This window comes from Nicotiana tabacum, chromosome 18 (genome assembly GCF_000715075.1).
Source record: "Nicotiana tabacum cultivar K326 chromosome 18, ASM71507v2, whole genome shotgun sequence".
Taxonomy (NCBI): domain Eukaryota; kingdom Viridiplantae; phylum Streptophyta; class Magnoliopsida; order Solanales; family Solanaceae; genus Nicotiana; species Nicotiana tabacum.
The window spans coordinates 20,164,558-20,182,846 of NC_134097.1; the positions used below are offsets into that span (position 1 = coordinate 20,164,558).

Sequence of the window (18,289 nt, forward strand, 5' to 3'; positions counted from 1 at the left end):
TCTGGGAGCCGGTGTACCACCGATTAACCCTGAAGAAGTGCAAAATGTGGAACTAGTGGATGTTAGTTACCGCATTACTTTGAATGCAGATTTAGGCGCAGGCCTCGAAAAAAGTGTACACAGGGAAGTCAGATCTGGTGGCCAAAGAACAAAAGGTGTAGTAGATGGGGGAATCAGCCTCCAAGTAATATTCGAGATACTACAAGCTCAACAGATTGCCATCGCTCAACTTCAAAGTCAGAACAAAACTCCAAGTATAGTCGAGCCAGAAAATACTCGATGTACTAAGCTGGTGCCAGAGAGATCAAATGGTAACGGCTTGGGGACTGACCCCACAATTATAAGGATGCTCAAAGAACTCACCAAGAGGATTGAGTCCGGGGAAAAGAAGATTGAGGATAATGACAAAAAGTTGGAGACTTATAACTCCCGTGTTGATCAAATACCAGGGGCATCCCCGGTCTTGAAAGGTTTGGATGCCAAAAGTTCATACAAAAGTCGTTCCCTCCAAGTGCGGTTCCGATGCCCATCCCTAAGAAGTTTCGTATGCTCGATATGCCAAAATACAATGGAACAAGCGATCCTAACGAGCATATTACTTCATACACTTGCGGGATCAAAGGGAATGACTTGAATGACGACGAGATCGAATCAGTATTGTTGAAAAGGTTTGGGGAAACATTGTCGAAAGGAGCCATGATTTGGTACCACAACTTGCCCCCGAACTCTATCGATTTGTTTGCTATGTTAGCAGTCTCCTTCGTAAAAGCACATGCCGGGGCCATAAAGGTGGTGATGAGGAAATCAGACGTTTTCAAGATAAAATAGACGAACGACGAGATGTTAAGGGAGTTCATGTCTAGGTTTCAGATTGAGAGAATGGAATTACCACCGGTATCGGATGACTGGGTAGTACAAGCTTTTATGTAGGGTTTGAATGAGAGGAGTTCGATCGCGTCTCAACAATTAAAGCAGAATTTGATCGAGTACCCAACTGTGACGTGGTCGGACGTACATAACCATTACCAATCGAAGATTAGGGTCGAGGACAACCAGTTGGGAGCCCTCTCGGGTTCAGTTCATCCTAACAGGTTGGCAGTTAAGCCCTTGAGGGTTACAGACAGGGAATCAAGATCCAACAAGGAGCGATATCAGCCATATGTCGATTAGAGAAACAACGACTTAGGTCGTAACGCTCCTTAGAATGATCGAAAAAACGATCGACGTCAAAGCTCTCGGGGACTCATGAGTAAGAACGGGTTCGATAAACATACCGACCCCATAGATGCACCTCGATTGTCAGAGTATAATTTAGTGTAGATAAATCAGTGATTGTGTCGGCTATTGGAAGAATCAAAGATACCAGAACTATACAAACTGATCCCTCTATAAAGAATCCAAACTTGATGTGTAAGTATCATGGTACACATAGCCATAAAACCGAAGACTGTAGGAAGATAAGGGGGGAGGTGGCTCGGTTGTTCAACGAGGGTTACCTTCGAGAATTTCTCAGTGATCAAGGTAAGAATCTGTTACGCCCCGCAGTGTTACGTCGATGTTATGCTTTGTAATAATATATTACGATGATGTTAACCTAGCAATAATATATTATGATGATGTTATGCCTTGTAGTATTACATTACGGTGATGTTACGCTTCACAGTATTAAGTTACGACGATATTGTACCCTCAAGTATTGTACGTTGAATTTATCTTAAGGTAATTGACATCAGTCCAAGTAAAAGATTATTTGGAGATTATAAGGATTATGCTATTTCACAAGTGATTAGTAAAGGTGAAAGGGGGAGCAAGTCAAAGAAAATGAATTTTCGTCCAAGGTTGTCATGTTGGGATAAAATACCTCTCGAGCTAAAATACTCGGTATTTATGGACTATTGCCATACAAAGTACCATATGACCATAATAGGAAGGTGTATAAGATATGTAAAAAGTGAGTAATATTTTAAGTAAGTGGGAATAATTTTCAATTTTGTGGGTAATTGATTAATTACCGGGTAACGAGACATTACCTAGTTAATTAATAAATTAAGTGAATAAATATCCTTTTTGGGGTTGCCACTTGGCATTAATTTAAGCCAAAGTGGCAACAAAAGGCTTGATGAGTCATTAGGCATGAGATGCCTTATTTACACGTACAATTCTTGAATTAAAAAAGTTAGGCTAAGTTACTTTGGTCTCTTTACCAATAAGTAACGTAAGGTTTTAGAAGAATATTCATCATTTCATAAAAATAGGAAGGGAAATGTTATTCCAAAATCTTTCTTCGGCCAAGATTTTCTTCAAGCAACATGATTGCGTTGAGCTTTTTATATGACTTGTTCCATGTTTTGTCGCAATTAATGTGTGCTGAAAAATTGTTAAGAGAACCGGTTCAAGTATATTAAGGCTATCCCTTCTTTCTTTTGGCATGATCCATACGATACGAACGAAACGTGCAAATGCACAAATTCCATAAATGACTCTATTCATAGAAGTATTAGAGATATCTATGTTCTTGAATTTCTATGTGTCATAATATTTTATCATCTATTCATGGGTCTCAGAAAAATATGAAAGTTGAAAAGAGTTTACTTTATGATATTACTCAAAGGCAAAATGGTCTTATGACATTCCGAAAGATTTTATTAACGTACTTTTCATGAATTGCATTCATGTACATTGACCTGTGACCAGATAGTGTTATATACGCATATATATGTATGTATGTGTATATATGTATATGGGATATGGGAAAGGTTATGGCGTTATATATGCACCACCACCTTATCAGCTGGTATACGTTGATGATTTTGCCCATAGTGGCCAATATGATATGATGGGATGCCCTCAGAGGCTGATGATGTTATGAAACATGTACCTATGCACGACATGACATTCATACGCATATACATGACGCTAAAAGTAATTTATGATTTACAAAGTTTTCCAAACTTACAGGTTGAGTCATTTACTCCATATTTCTTCCATGTCTGTTATGTACTTATTTATGTGCCTTACATACTCGATACATTATTCATACTGACGTCCATTTTGCCTGGGGATGCTGCATTTCATGCCCGCAGGTCCCGATAGACAGGTCGAGAGCCCTCCAAGTAGGCTATCAGCTCAGCGGAAGATGTTGGTGCGCTCCATTTGCTTCGGAGTTGCTTGTTTGTTTAGTATGATTTAGACATCTATTGTTTAGCATGGCGGGACTCTGTCCCGATTTTTATGACATTTATGTACTCTTAGAGGCTTGTAGACATATGTCGTGTATATGAAAGATTGTACTGCTTTGTCGGCCTATGTTTTGAGTTTATAAATGATCATGTTGGCCTATTAGGCCCGTATATCACGTGTATATGATGATGTAATAAGAAAGATATGTTACGTTGGTACTCGGTTGAGTAAGGTACCAGGTGCCCATCGCGGCCTATCGGTTTGGGTCGTGACAAAGTTGGTATCAGAGCAGTTTTGTCCTAGGGAATCTACAAGCCGTGTCTAGTAGAGTCTTGTTTATGGGTGTGTCATGCACCATACTTATAAGCAGGAGGCTACAGGACATTTAGGATTGTCACTCTTTCTTCTTGCTCTAGATTGTGTGGTAGAGCTCACTTATAAGAATTCAAATTCCGAATTTTTTTTATTCGTAATAAGACGATACCTACATTCGGAAAGAAGGTTGGAAAGAGAGATAGTTGTGGAAGAGCTGAGTGAGAGGAATTGGATTTTTGTATGATGCCTATGATAAGTAAATGTGAGGTCTTTAGCAGATCATGGGTGTACTGAAAGGTTTAAGCTTCCTGATAAAAAACCTTAAGGCAAGAATGTCTATCGATCATTATGGTGAAAGACAATGAGAAATTAAGAAGATAAATACAAGTTGCAACAAGCAAAAGAAGTAAGATGAAGAAGGGTACGAGGCGCCCAGTTAATGAAGGTTAACAGCGTTTATAATTGAGGTAGAGGAACATAAGCTTTTTGAGTTATATTCAATAGTAACAGAGCTATATACAATTGGTTGCACCCATTCCAGAAATATCATATGGGGGTTAACAGAAGTAGTATAAGATATGATGGATGAATTGTTTGCGTCAGTTGACATTTCCGAAGGATATTGCAATTGTGCTAATAGATCTCTTTATAAACACCCAGATGGTGCACTCTAAAATAGTGCAGCCATATATGAATACTACAAAGACATGCACTATAAGCCTTGAAGGGATAAATATTACCTTAGTGTGGCTTGCGTCCCTAGTAAAGCGAGAATGTTAAGCAACTTGAAGAGCTACTAGATGGAGCAAAGGGAAGATAAAAGCAAAAGAATGTCTTGTTCAAGTTTTCAGAATAAAGTGATAGGCATAAATGTTAGCAAGAAATAAGAAAAGAGTTAATGAAGCATTACGAGGAAGATGTGGTACATGGATGACAACGGTAGATCAAAAGATGACAATATTACAAAATCTATAGTCAAGTGAAGGAAGAGACAAAAGGTGACAGGCCTTAGGACAACATATGAGTATAGGCCATACAGTCATGTCCTCATTTCGAGAGATAAGTTTGCAACTCTAGCGCGATTACCAAGAGGAAAAGTTAGACCCCTGAGTAATAGAACTAATATAGATTGGTGAACAAGATAAACTAAACATGAATTAGGGACTGAGTGACTGATCATAGTCGCCATCATAAGAATTTCAAATTTTATTCCGGCAATAATAGAATGGACGACAAAAGAAGATTCATGAGAAATTCAGAGAATGGTCATTAGGAAGACGTTTCCCTACAGCAAGCAATGTGAGCAAAGTTCAGCTTAAGAGACTGTATGTGCCAGTTATACTAAATTTCACCCTCGTGAGTAAGGAATTTTGCTATCCTTGGTATGGAAGGATTACCGCAAGGTGAGTAAAGGTCATCGACGATGTGAAAGGATGCCAAAGATGAAGAGTTAAAATATCTATAGGTAGGTCACGTAGCTCCACTTTTTAGTACTCTCCAAAAGGGGGAATATGGAATGATGTGACATTAAGCCAGAATTAAGTGGTTCTAGTAATTATGGAATGATAAAGGAAGAATGCGAAAAAAATGAAAAGAGATGAGATTGAAATTATCTGAAGCCTACGTATATGTTACGATTCCAGAACATTATGCAAATATGACATCAAGGAGAGGAAGTAAAGGTTCCTGCCCAAAATGTTAGTAATAGATAAGGAGTCGGTACGAGCGGTAAGTTAAAACAAAGGAAATAGCCTAGGAAAGATTACACAAAAAATTGATATGAGAATGGGCCAACAAGTAGTCGGTAGTTGATTAAGGAAGAGCCTAGTTATGGCCAAACAGGAGGTTATAGATGAGTCAACATATCGTGCAAGATAAACATAGTAAAACCCAATATAGTGAACTCAGCCTCGCAGTAATATCATTGTAATACTTAAGAAGTATTCAGATAGGAGTTAGGGTTGTTAAGGGTACCTTATGAGTATTGTGGGAATGAAAGATAGTGCTACTGGGAAGACAATCAAAATATCAGTTCAGAAGCAACCCTACAAGCACAACGGTACTGAGGTAAGCAACTACGGATAATATAGGCAAGGAAAGACATCAAAAGGTCTGTAATAAGCTCACATCTTTACGAGGGTCAAGGGTTCTCCCTAAGTACTACAACGAAAGACTAGCTAAGGAAATAAGGAAGAAGGTTTCAACTTAAGCACAACAACTTAAAGAGGAAATGGTCATGTAACAACAGTCTTACAACAACATTATAAGCACTCCAAAGGAAAGTGGCACTTACCGTGACTAATGAAAGGGAAGTAAAATTAAAAGTAATATTCGAGATCATATGAGTTGCACGAAAACTCTAGCATGTGTAGGCACTAAGATGAGCTAAGTATGGACGCAACAATGGGGTAGAAAGACCAGGAAAAGTAATAGCTTACATTGAAAGAAAGCTAAAATGGAGCAAAAGAAATGAGCCCAGGTCACAGACGAAAGATTAAGTTGTTAAAGGATTGTATCATGCATATCCCATAGCGCCATGAAGGGCTAAAAGTAATAACTAACACCATGAGCCGCAGATCAGAAGATAGCTTAAGCCTACAAAAAGGTTGACCAGAGGAAAGAGAAAACTAAAGAGTTACATCACCCAAGTAAATCAGGAGTTTGATTATTGGACTCAGAAAAATTAAAACATCATGATCGAGAACATTGCAGGATCTCTCATAAAAATCAGAGGTACGAGAGAGATAGTACAACAACCATAGTCTATAACGGCTCTACATAATAAGTCAGTATAAAGCTCCCACCGAATTATAATGATATAATAGAGCTTCAGGTTGTGGTGTGAATCATACCTATGTGGAAGGGAGATTATAAAAGAGATAGAAGATATGGTGCAAGATTTTAAGTAAGTAAGATAAAGGTGAACAACGTACGAGATACTCAAATGCAGAAAGTTGTGAATAGTCCATACTTCGGGTAGAAGACTAGAAGCACGTGGATCCAATAATCGGGATGATAGCGGCATCGTCAGTGGCATGTCTTCCAGCCTATTATTTCTAAGTACTGAGAAATCTATCTAAGAGAGTAGAAAAGTGTTAGATACGATGTGATGTATCGCTTGACATTCCAGAATAACATAAGCAAATATATGGTGCAAGCAAATTTAAGGAAAGTTGTGAGTAGTATAAATAGATATGTATAGGTCGCAAGCTAAAATATAGTAAAGCGATAAAGTTTTATGACAAGATGTAAGAACGAGAAAAGGCGAGTGAGAAGGTGACTAGAATGGATTAGTCCTCGGGATTAGGACCATGAAAACAAGGGAGCTAATGGATTCTCTATGTTATAGTAAGCTTAGTATAGCCTTTATGGACTCAAAGGAGTTACTCTTCATAAGTAGCATTTAGAAGAGATGGAATGCTGCTCTAATAGTAGAATATGGGTGTAATTGGGATAGATAAAGGATGACGTTTGGGCCTTTGATTGAGATTTGAAAAAAAAAGGGATTCATGAATTATACGGAATTAAAATACTCACGTAAGAGAATCACCTTTGGATGCTATAGAATACGGTTATTGAAGTACAGTATCACCGCTAAGTGGATCAGGAAAGTTACTTCGAATATTCTTTAATGTAACGTAAGCCCTAGGGGCAAGGTATTACGTAAGAAGTTTCAAGTTATCAGTGGTATATTATAGATCAATATTGAGGTGAATCAACAATGGATGGACAAAAGTCGCAAAGCATGAGATGAGATTAGGCCGCCATTCTAAAGATGAGCAGTAATAAGGAAGCATTAAAGGACTTAAATTTATACATGTCGAATAAGCAACAAGAGTAAGCTGGGATTTGGTAGTAGACCTCAGCAACGGTAAATTAAAGTAAGAGTTATGGCAGTAAATTCATACGGATGGCTAAATAGACCTATGTGATGAGATATAGCAATATTTGTGAATTCAACAAAGTACCGAGCGAAGAACTTCAGTATACTTATAGATGCCTAAAGGGACATCTTATCAAGCTCTACATATAAAGCCTAGAGATTGGGCACACTTACAAGGTCAAAATTGTACAGGCTGCATGATGAAAGGTAGCAACAGATACGAGATTGAAAGGATTCCAACTACAAGTTGTGGTGTGAGAAGGAGGCCTAAAGGGGGAATGCCCTGGACTTTGGAGTTATTCACATAACATCACCTATATGGCAAGAGAAGTTCTAAAGTATTAAGAAGATATAAGTTATGAAACTGATAAGTGCATCAGTCAACATTCGAGGATGAATGTTCCAAAGGGGGGAATAATATTACGCCCCGCAGTGTTACGCCGATGTTATGCTCTGTAGTAATATATTACGATGATGTTACCTTAGTAGTAATATATTACGATGATGTTATGCCTTGTAGTATTACACTACAGTGATGTTACGCTTCGCAGTATTAAGTTACGACGATGTTGCACCTTGAAATATTGTACATTGAATTTGTCGTAACATAATTGACATCAGTCTAAGTAAAAGATTATTTGGAGATTATAAGGATTATGCTATTTCACAAGTGATTAGTAACGGTGAAAGGGGGAGCAAGTCAAAGAAAATGAATTTTCGTCCAAGTTTGGCATGTTGAGATAAAATACGGCTCGAGCTAAAATACTCGGTATTTATGGAGTAGTACCATACATGGTACCACATGACCATAATAGTAAGGTGTATAAGGTATGTGAAAAGTGAGTAATATTTTAAGTAAGTAAGAATAATTCTTAATTTTACGGGTAATTAATTAATTACCGGGTAACGAGACATTACCTAGTTAATTAATAAATTAAGTGGATAAATATCCTTTTTGGAGCTGCCACTTGGCATTAATCTAAGCCAAAGTGGTAACAAAAGGCTTGATGAGTCATTAGGCATGAGATGCCTTATTTACACGTACAATTCTTGAATTAAAAAGTTAGACTAAGTTACTTTGGTCTCTTTACCAATAAGTAATGTAAGGATATAGAATAATCTTCATCATTTCATAAAAATAGGAAGGGAAACGTTATTCCAGAGTCTTTCTTCGGCCAAGAGTTTCTTCAAGCAACGTGATTGCGTTGAGCTTTTCATACGACTTGTTCCATGTTTTGTCGTAATTAACGTGTGTTGAAAGATTGTTAAGAGAATCGACACAGGTATGTTAAGGTTATCCCTTCTTTCTTTTGGCATGATCCATACGATACGAATGAAACGTGCATATGCACAAATTCCATAAATGACTCTATTCATAGAAGTATTAGAGATATCTATGTTCTTGAATTTCCATGTGTCATAATATTTTATCATCTGTTCATGGGTCTCAGAAAAATACGAAAGTTGAAAAGAGTTTACTTTATGATATTTCTCAAAGGCAAAATGGTCTTATGACATCTGAAAGATTTTATTAACGTACTTTTCATGCATTGTATTCATGTACATTGCCCGTCACCAGATGGCATTATATATGCGTATATGTGCATGTATATATATGTATATGGGATATGGGAAAGGTTATGGCATTATATACGCACCACCACCTGATCAGCTGATATACGTTGATGATTTTGCCCACAGTTGCCGATATGATATGATGGGATGCCCTCAAAGGCTGATGGTGTTATGAAACATGTACCTATGCACGACATGACATTCATACGCATATACAAGACGCGAAAAGTATTTCGTAATTTACAGAGTTATCCAGACTTGCAGGTTGAGTCAATTACTCTATATTTCTTTCATGTCTGTTATGTACTTATTTATGTGCCTTACATACTTAGTACATTTTTTATACTGACGTCCCTTTTGCCTGGGGACGCTGCGTTTCATGCCCGCAGGTCCCGATAGACAGGTCGAGAGCCCTCCAAATAGGTTATCAGCTCAGCGGAAGATGTTGGTGCGCTCCATTTACTTCAGAGTTGCTTGTTTGGTTAGTATGATTTAGACGGGTATTGTTTAGCATGGCGGGACTCTAAACCGACCTTTATGACATTTATGTACTCTTAGAGGCTTGTATACATATGTTGTGTACGTGAAAGATTGTATTGTCTTGTCGGCCTATGTTTTGAGTTTATAAATGATCATGTTGGCCTATTAATCCTGTATGTCACATGTATATGATGATGTAATAAGAACGATACGTTATGTTGATACTCGGTTGAGTAAGGTATCGGGTGATTGTTGCGGCCCATCTATTTGGGTTGTGATAGAATCACTTCAGTGAGAGAGATGCAAGCAGAAAAATGAGCAGGAAGAAGCTTAATATGTAATCCACATGATCGTTGGTGGTGTCTATGTCCCACAAAGACTTGTATTCAAACGCACCAAGGTGTCGATCACCAGAGAAAAATGAACTCGGAGCTATGTGCATGAGGACGCCCTATCATTCTATGAAGAGGAAGCAGAAGGCATATCTCAGCCGCACAATGACGCCCTAGTAATTTCTATTCTCTTAAATAAGATTCAAGTTAAACGTGTTCTAGTGGATCTAGGTAGCTCAGCAAACATAATCAGATCGAGGGTCGCAGAATAGCTCGGCCTATAGGATAAGATTGTACCTGCATCCCGGGTCCTAAATAGCTTCAACATGGCAAGCAAAACAACAAAGTGAGAGACCATCCTTCCAGTAAACATAGCCGGGACCATACAAGATACAAAATTCCATATCATCGAAGGCGACATGAGGTTTAATGCGCTCCTCGGGAGACCATGGATGCACAACATGAGGGCAGTACCTTCAACTCTTCATCATCTGATGAAGTAACTAATAGAGGATTGTGTGAAAACGATTTACGGAGAGCAACACGCTGTAAAGGAAATGTTTGCAGTCGATGAAGTGACGCCAATACTAGAGCCCTCGACCTCGGAAAAGTCGAACACCAAAGGTAAGCAAGCAGCCAAATAGCAATCACCGATCACAGTCTCGATTGAATATCAACCTCGAACGGCCATCAAATCTCATATCCTAGCTAACTTCATGACCGATTTTACGCCGACCCTCGTATCCAAAGTGGAGGAAGAACTCCTACTAGGATCGGGTACATCATCGGGGATATGGACCCTTTTTACAGACAGTGCCTCGAATGTGAAGGGGTCCGAGATTGGCATCGTCTTGAAGCCACCTACAGGTAGTACCATTAGACAATCGATCAAAACTTCTAGGTTGACTAATAATGAGGCCGAGTATAAGGCCATGATTGCAGGTCTCGAGCTAGTTAAGAGCTTGGGGGCAGAAGTTATTGAAGCCAAGTGCGATTCACTGTTGGTGGTGTCGAGAGGATAGGATACAACCGTACTTGGATAAGCTACAAGTAACTTTTCACCGCTTCAAGGAATAGACTCTCGATCATGTGCCTCGAGAACAAAATAACGAAGCCGATGCACTTACTAATTTGGGATCCTCGGTTGAAGAAGATGATATCATCCCGGGGACTGTCGTCCAGTTATCGAGGTCCGTGGTCGAGGAGGGTCATGCCGAAATAAATTCTACGAGCTTGACTTCGGATTGGAGAAATAAGTATATCGATTATTTGAAATATGTAAAGCTCCCATCAGATAATAAAAAATCGAGAGCTCTACGAACCAAGGCCTCGAGGTTCACATTGGATGGAGATGGAACATTATACAGGAGGACTTTCGATAGACCGTTAGCGGTGTGTTTGGGGCAGGGGAACACCGATTATGTTCTACGATAAATCCATGAAGGTACTTAATTTAATCACTCTGGCGCCGAGTCTTTGATTTGCAAAATTATTAGAGCAGGGTATTACTGGGACAACATGAAAAAAAAAACTAAGGAGTTTGTCAAAAAATGTGATAAGTGCCAACAGTTTGCACCAATGATCCATCAGCCCGGAGAACAACTTCACTCGGTCCTATCCCCGTGGATTTTCATGAAATGGGGAATGGACATAGTCGGCCCTCTACCAACGGCCCCAAGTAAAGCTAAATTTATTCTATTTATGACTGATTATTTTTCTAAATGGGTGGAAGCACATGCCTTCGAGAAGGTCAGAGAAAAGGAAGTTATTGACTTCATCTGCGACCACATCATATGTCGGTGCGGGATGCCTACCGAGATTGTATGTGACAATGGAAAGACTTTCATCGACAGCAAGGTGACGGAGTTCCTCGAAGCACATAAAATAAAGAGGATCTTATCAACACCGTACCACCCAACTAGAAATGGACAAGTAATTCAAAACCTAAAGAAAAGGTTGGACGATGCAAAGGGAAAATGGAGAGAAGTCCTACCCGAGGTTCTTTGGGCATATCGAACAACATCAAAGTCTAGCACAGGGGCTACTCCGTTCTCTTTAGTATATGGCTCTGAGGCCCTTATCCCTGTCAAGGTCGAAGAACCCAGTGCCAGATTTTGACATGCAAGGAAGAGTCAAATTACGAGGCCATGAATACTAGCCTCAAGTTACTAGATAAAAAAGAGAAGCACCACTTGTTTGGATGGCGGTGCAGAAACAATGAATTGAGAGATATTATAATAGGAGGAGCAACTTTTGACACTTCAGGATAGGGGACTTAGTTCTACGGAAAGTCACCCTCAATACTCGAGACCTGAATGAAGGGAAACTAGGCCCGAATTAGGAAGGATCGTACCGAGTCATCGGAGTTGTCGGTAAAGGATCTTACAAACTTAGCACGATGGAAGGTGAACAACTGCCAAACAATTGGAACGTATCACTACTCAAACGATACTATTGCTAATGTATGACTTTTTCCTTTTGTCCATTTGAATATAAAGCTAATCCATTGCAGGTGACCAATAGAAGATATCGAAGACACATTTCTACACGAAGGCCTTAGGTTTTAAATCACGCATTGCACTCTTTTTCCCTTAGATCGGATTTTGTCCCAAATGGGTTTTACTGGCGAGGTTTTTAACGAGGCAACAACTATGTGCTACCTATGGAGAACTCAACAGTATCCAAGGCTTCTTTTCAATCAACCTCGAATACTGGGGAGCATCACCCTCAAAGGATATATTTTCGAGGAAAATACTTCACGCCAAAGAGGTCCTGGATAAGAGAACTTTGTAATGGGCCAAACGGTCAAATGAACCGTGTCCATATAGAATAATCGAGCCCTGATGGCAAAATATATATGCATGTATCAATTATCCAAGGAAGTATTCTTTCTATATCAAAACACTTTGTGTATCAAAGAAACTTGCTACTATATGAACATCATACTTGTGGTTCCACGAGAAACGGCTCAAGGGCCAAAACGCAAATATACCTCGAATACTTGGGACTATCATCGACAGTCAACACATTCGAGTATCTGAACTCGAATTTGTAAGACCTCAAAGAGGCATCCCTCGACGCAAAGGCCAAGGCCTTCATACTTAGGACTAATCTTTCGGACAAGTTCGAAAGGTTATCGGGAAACGAGTCCAAGAGGCATACCCGAAGGCCACTGCCATATTAAAGACTACAGCCATATTAAAGGCTACGGCCATATTAAAGACTACAATCATATTAAAGACTACAGTCATATAAAAGGCTACGACCGAAATAATGCGGCTTGAAAACGTCCGACTTCCACTATAAATTAAAGGCCTTCAAATACTTTGAAAAATCAGTTAAACTCGGCTACCCTCGGCAAAAGCAAAAAGAGCTTCGATAAAATCAGCTTTCGAATAATTTAAAGGCTTCGATAATATAAATTTCGGGATAGATTTGTATGAATTAGTACAAATCAGTACTAGGCGGTTATACAGCTATCCCCAATAAGATCCTTACTGTAAATAGAAATGTACCATATTTCAGGGTCCCCTATTATATAATGGGGACCCAAATTATTGGTAAAGATCATCTAATCATTGGCGAAGAATATACTCTTATTTTTACCTCATTGTTCATCAGAATTGTCCTTTAGCTTTATTATTCTTGCCTTATTGTTCTTGACTCATCTCGAGGTCGCGGAGCTCGAGGTCGATATTATCTAGTAATACTGGTTTGATCTACTCATTTTTTTCATTTATACATCTTGATTATTAATTGGTATTGAACTGAATCACATATCTTTAAAACCACAAATTAAATTTAATTATTATTCGTATATTCGAGGTAAATAATGACAACTAGGTTTAGTGCCAATTTGTTAGGATTAAACTAGAAATATAAGGAACACAACTAATTACACACAATAGTCAAGAAATGTTCTTACAATAAGAACTCTAATATTTTTGTCAAACCAACCACTAATTATCTACCAAAAGTACTACTTAATTATCTATATAGAAGTTGGTTCGATTTCCATTCTTGACGGTTGTTCACTGCAACAACTAAATCCAAGATTTAGCTTCCAATTTTTCAAAGTCAAAGCAAAGATGTTTTAGTTTTCTTTTTCTACTAAGCTGTATCAAATATTATCAATTTTGTTCGATAATATAGACAACTTCTTCTTCTATCTCAATATTCGACTATCGTCGTAATTTGTTTGATTATACGGGTTCGACCGAAATTAATAAATTTTGTTCAAATAGAGTATTTATAATTAATTAAGGATGTACACATGTTAAATTTAGAATTAAGTTATTAACAGTTGAAGCCGACGTTTTAAAATTCAAAACTTATAAAGTTAAAATCCTTGTTCTGCATATGTAAATTTGGCAGTAAACTTATTAATGATGAACGTTTTGAGAATTTAAGATGTTTGTTAATTTTTCGTACCTTTTAAACAAAAACTCTTAAAAATTCAAAATCTATTTGGAGACTTTGAAGATTAGACTTAGGTCATAGCTATTATGTTATTTAAATTAAAATTGACGATGAACTTTAGTTTTTGCTCGCTAAATCAGAGCTATCATCTGAGTTCGATTTAAATATACATCTTATATATAAAAAAATATTCAACATATTTAATAGATGTTAATTATAACTTATAACGAACCGTGTACATAAAATAATTCCACTACATTATATATTTCCATTAGGATCGCATAAAAATGCTGTAGGTGTCACATAGGCTTAAAATGTGATATTTATTCCTAAAGCTTAGGTATACAATTGAAAATTCGGGACAAGTACCAGGGATATTATGTATATCCCAAAAAGAAATTTGAATATATGATGTTTAGCTTAAAGCATATATATTTCTATGTATATCGCCTCATATTTTACTTTTGTTTCGTGAATTTGGGATGTTAAATGCTATGATTTATATTAATTTGAAGTGTTTTATGTGTAGGAATGATTCGGGAGCAATTGGTGGCGAAACACGCAAGATTTGAGTCAAAACGAACGAAATCGGGAAACTTGTGAATTTGGGCGCCACGCTAAAAATATTGGAGCACCATGGAGAGCGCCAGTGACGTGAATTTTCTCCAATTTCGCCCGGGACAAGGTTATTTCGGCCCTAGACCTACCCAACACGTATAAAAGCAAGACTAAACCTATTTTTGAGGAAAGAGACGCACTTTGGAGGAAAATATACGCACAAGAAACATCCGGGAGCAAGAACATCTCAGTTTTCTTTATCTTTTCTAGTATTTTCAATTAATTAAAACTTATGCAATTGTTTGATTACATCATGAGTGGCTAAACACCCATTGTTCTGGGGTTGTGATTTAGCCATGAATATTGTTGTTTGATATTAGCTTGACCTTGATTATAATTCACCAATATATATGGTTGTTTCTTCAATTTTGTGTTTAATTGCTTAATTGTCTGGCCAGCAGTTACGTTCTATATACTATCTATGCTATGCTTGGGAAAGCCGTGTTTAGATTAGAGAAGATTTAAAGAGAGCATGATCTTAACTCTTAGGGGGAGCGGATTTGTGGTTAGGATAGAAATATACCTAGTCATCGTGCTTAATTAAATATCGTAATCTTAATGCGTTCTTAATAGATTGATTTCATAGGAATATATGCGTTAATCTATTGAGAATAGGTGAGTAGTACTTCGGAAGAAGGTTATGAGAGCATTTATCGATTAATTAGCAACCATGAGTGCATTATATGAAAGAGAGAGTTAATTAGAACACAATACGAATGGTGAATCGATCACAACCCTAGAATACTTATCTCTACTGAATACACAACAATCAACTCGTTACTTGATAATTTAGTTATTATTTAGAATCGTAGTATAATATAATCATATTGGTGGACCTTGATTTTAGCTGGATTGAATAATTTAGTGATTTAGTGAGTAGTTTATACAAGTCTTTGTGGGTACGACACTCAACTTATCATTATATTACTTGTCGACCACGTATACTTGTGTGTGCGTTTGGGAGCAACAAGTTTTTGGCGCCATTGCCGGGGACTTGAATATAAATTACTTTCTAGTTTTTGCTTTAATTATTTATTTCATCTAGTCTAACGTTACTTGAAAGTTGCTCTAATCTTAGGAACTTTGATTGAATGCGCAGGGTCAGAAGCCAGGACAGACTCAACGGCTTTGACCCAGAACCTGAGAAAATATTTCACAGGAGGTTGAGGGAAGCAAGGGATACAAATAATATTCAAGCACTCATTCAATTTCCTGTGAAGAGGAGCAACATATGACTGTTCAGGAGGTAGCAAGGCCCAGTATTACTAGTGTTACCTCCAGCATAGTGATGCCCATAATCACTGGGCACTTTGAGCTGAAACAGAGAATGATCCAGCTACTTCATGCAAACAGGCAGTTTATGGGTCTTCCACACGAGGATCCATAGCAGCATATTCTAAACTTCTTGGAGATTAGTGATACTTATATCACTAAGGGGTCACTCCAGATTATGTGAGGCTTACACTTTTTCCATTCTCTCTGTTGGGCGAAGCTAAGCGATGGCTAAAGGCAGAACCAGCTAATTCCATTACATCATGGGATGATTTGGCAAGAAAATTTCTGGCAAGGTTCTTTCCTTCAGGCAAAACTGCAAAGATCAGAAGTGAGATAGTCGCCTTCAAACAAAAAGTAGGAGAATCTTTATACTTAGCTTGGGAAAGGTTCAAGGGGATACTCAGAGACTATCCTCATCACAATCAGACAAATGAAGTGTTAGTTCACACTTTCATAGAAGGGCTCCATCCCCAAACAAAAATTGTAGTATATGCTGCAGCTGGAGGTCAAGTACTGGAGAAAAACTTTGATGAAATTTATGCATTATTGAACAAATTCTCGAAAAGCAATCCGGATTGGCAAGGAGAGATGGGTAGGAACATGGTAGAAAAATCACCAGGGGTTCTTGAATTAGATGTTGTTTCAGCATTGTCAGCACAGGTCTCCACACTGACCTACCAAGTCAATCAGATGACCATGATCATTAACAAGCAAAAAGCCCAGCCATTGCAACAAGATCCAAAGAAAAAGAAGAACACAGCTCATCCTGAAGAAGAATTAATTCCCAAGCCAGTTGATGGGAATGAGAAAGATAATAAAGGACCCGAGCCAATAATTGAGACTAGGCCACCACCTCCGTTTCCACAAATACTGCAGAAGCAAAAAGATGATGCTACGTACAAGAAATTCCTAGATATTTTGAGCCAAGTGAGTGTGAATTTGCCTTTGGTGGAAATTTTGCAGGAAGTGCCTAAGTATGCAAGGTATCTCAGAGATATTGTGGCAAACAAATGAAGACATGAAGAGTTCGAAACAGTTGCACTTACTGAAGAGTGCAGTGCCCGAGTTCAGAGTAAACTTCCTCCTAAGTTGAAGGATCCTAGGAGTTTCACAATTCCTTTGTCTCTTGGAAAACAAGAAGTTGGTAGAACGCTGTGTGATTTAGGGGCTAGTATAAATTTAATGCCATCCTCTTTGTTCAAGAAACTCGGATTGGGGGTGCTTAGACCTACTACAATCACTTTACAGTTAGCAGATAGGTCACTAGTCATGCCAGAAGGAATTATTGAGGATGTGTTAGTTCGAGTGGGAAATTTTATTCTTCCTGCTGATTTTATTTTTCTTGATTACGAGGCAGATGAGGAAGTGCCCATTATTTTGGGGCGGCCATTCTTAGCTACTGGTGGAGCAATTATTGATGTGAGGGCAGAGAAGTTAAAAATGAGAGTTGATGATGAGGAGGTCACTTTAAATGTGTACAAGGCACTTAAGCTCCCTAAGCATTATAAAGACTTGTGTATGATTACTGTGGTCGAATTGAAGGGAATAGAGAAGAGTCAGTATGTAAATTATAGTGATCCAGATGGAACAACTAAGTTAGAGGAGGTGGTGTTTGCAGCTGAGCGTGTAAAGATGATTGAGAAAAGAGCCAGAGATGAAAGAGGAGACCTTCCGAGAGCGTGCAAAAAGGCTAGACTTCATGGGAGAAAGAAGAAGAGAAAGCGCTCAACTTGAGCAAAGTAGCAGAGTCGTGTCACGACTATAAATAAGGCGCTTGTTGGGAGGCAATCCAACATGTATATCTTTCATTTATTGATTATTTTTTAGTGTCAAGTTTTGTATTATTTTTTTTTTGCAGAGTAGGGGAAGTCTGAGTACCCAAAGTTGAAGCCGGAGAGCATGTTTGAGCTTAAGTGTGGGGTCGTCCCGGCCCTTAATATTGAGGATCATGTTCGAGCTCGGCCCGAGAGGGTCTCAGGGTGTATTTCTTACCCCTTTTTAGGATCATGCATCGAGGACTATGCATAATATAAGTGTGGGGTGGGGAAACTAATTTCTGAAGTGTAATTGTATAAAAAAAATTATTAGTTAAGAAACGAAAAAAAAATAGAAAAAAGCTCGGACTTTTCCCAATGATGGATCTGTTGGACAATTTTCTTGAGGGATAAAGTCTGACTAAAATACCAAAAAGATTTTTTTTAGGATAGTTAGG

The 18,289-nt window shown here is 38.2% G+C and overlaps 1 protein-coding gene and 1 non-coding gene across 2 annotated transcripts; one reads left to right on the forward strand and one right to left on the reverse strand.

Moving 5' to 3' along the window:
* The first annotated feature begins 16,033 nt into the window (after positions 1 to 16,033).
* Positions 16,034 to 17,811, forward strand: LOC142172439 (uncharacterized). The gene is made up of 3 exons (XM_075236052.1): positions 16,034 to 16,166; positions 16,250 to 17,051; positions 17,094 to 17,811. Exons 1-3 carry the CDS (start codon positions 16,034 to 16,036, stop codon positions 17,809 to 17,811), a joined length of 1,653 nt encoding a protein of 550 aa, XP_075092153.1.
* Positions 16,396 to 16,500, reverse strand: LOC142173128 (small nucleolar RNA R71). Its single transcript, XR_012702559.1, has one exon. It is a non-coding gene; the product is annotated as a small nucleolar RNA R71 (small nucleolar RNA).
* Positions 17,812 to 18,289: the final 478 nt, after the last annotated feature.

Bases quoted from the DNA above. Each gene is read 5' to 3' on its own strand.
- LOC142172439 (XM_075236052.1), top strand. From the start codon at position 16,034: ATGACTGTTCAGGAGGTAGCAAGGCCCAGTATTACTAGTGTTACCTCC. The intron at 16,167-16,249 runs GTCTTCCACACG...GGGTCACTCCAG, and splicing joins TGCAAACAGGCAGTTTATGG to ATTATGTGAGGCTTACACTT. The intron at 17,052-17,093 runs GTATGCAAGGTA...AAACAAATGAAG, and splicing joins ATTTTGCAGGAAGTGCCTAA to ACATGAAGAGTTCGAAACAG.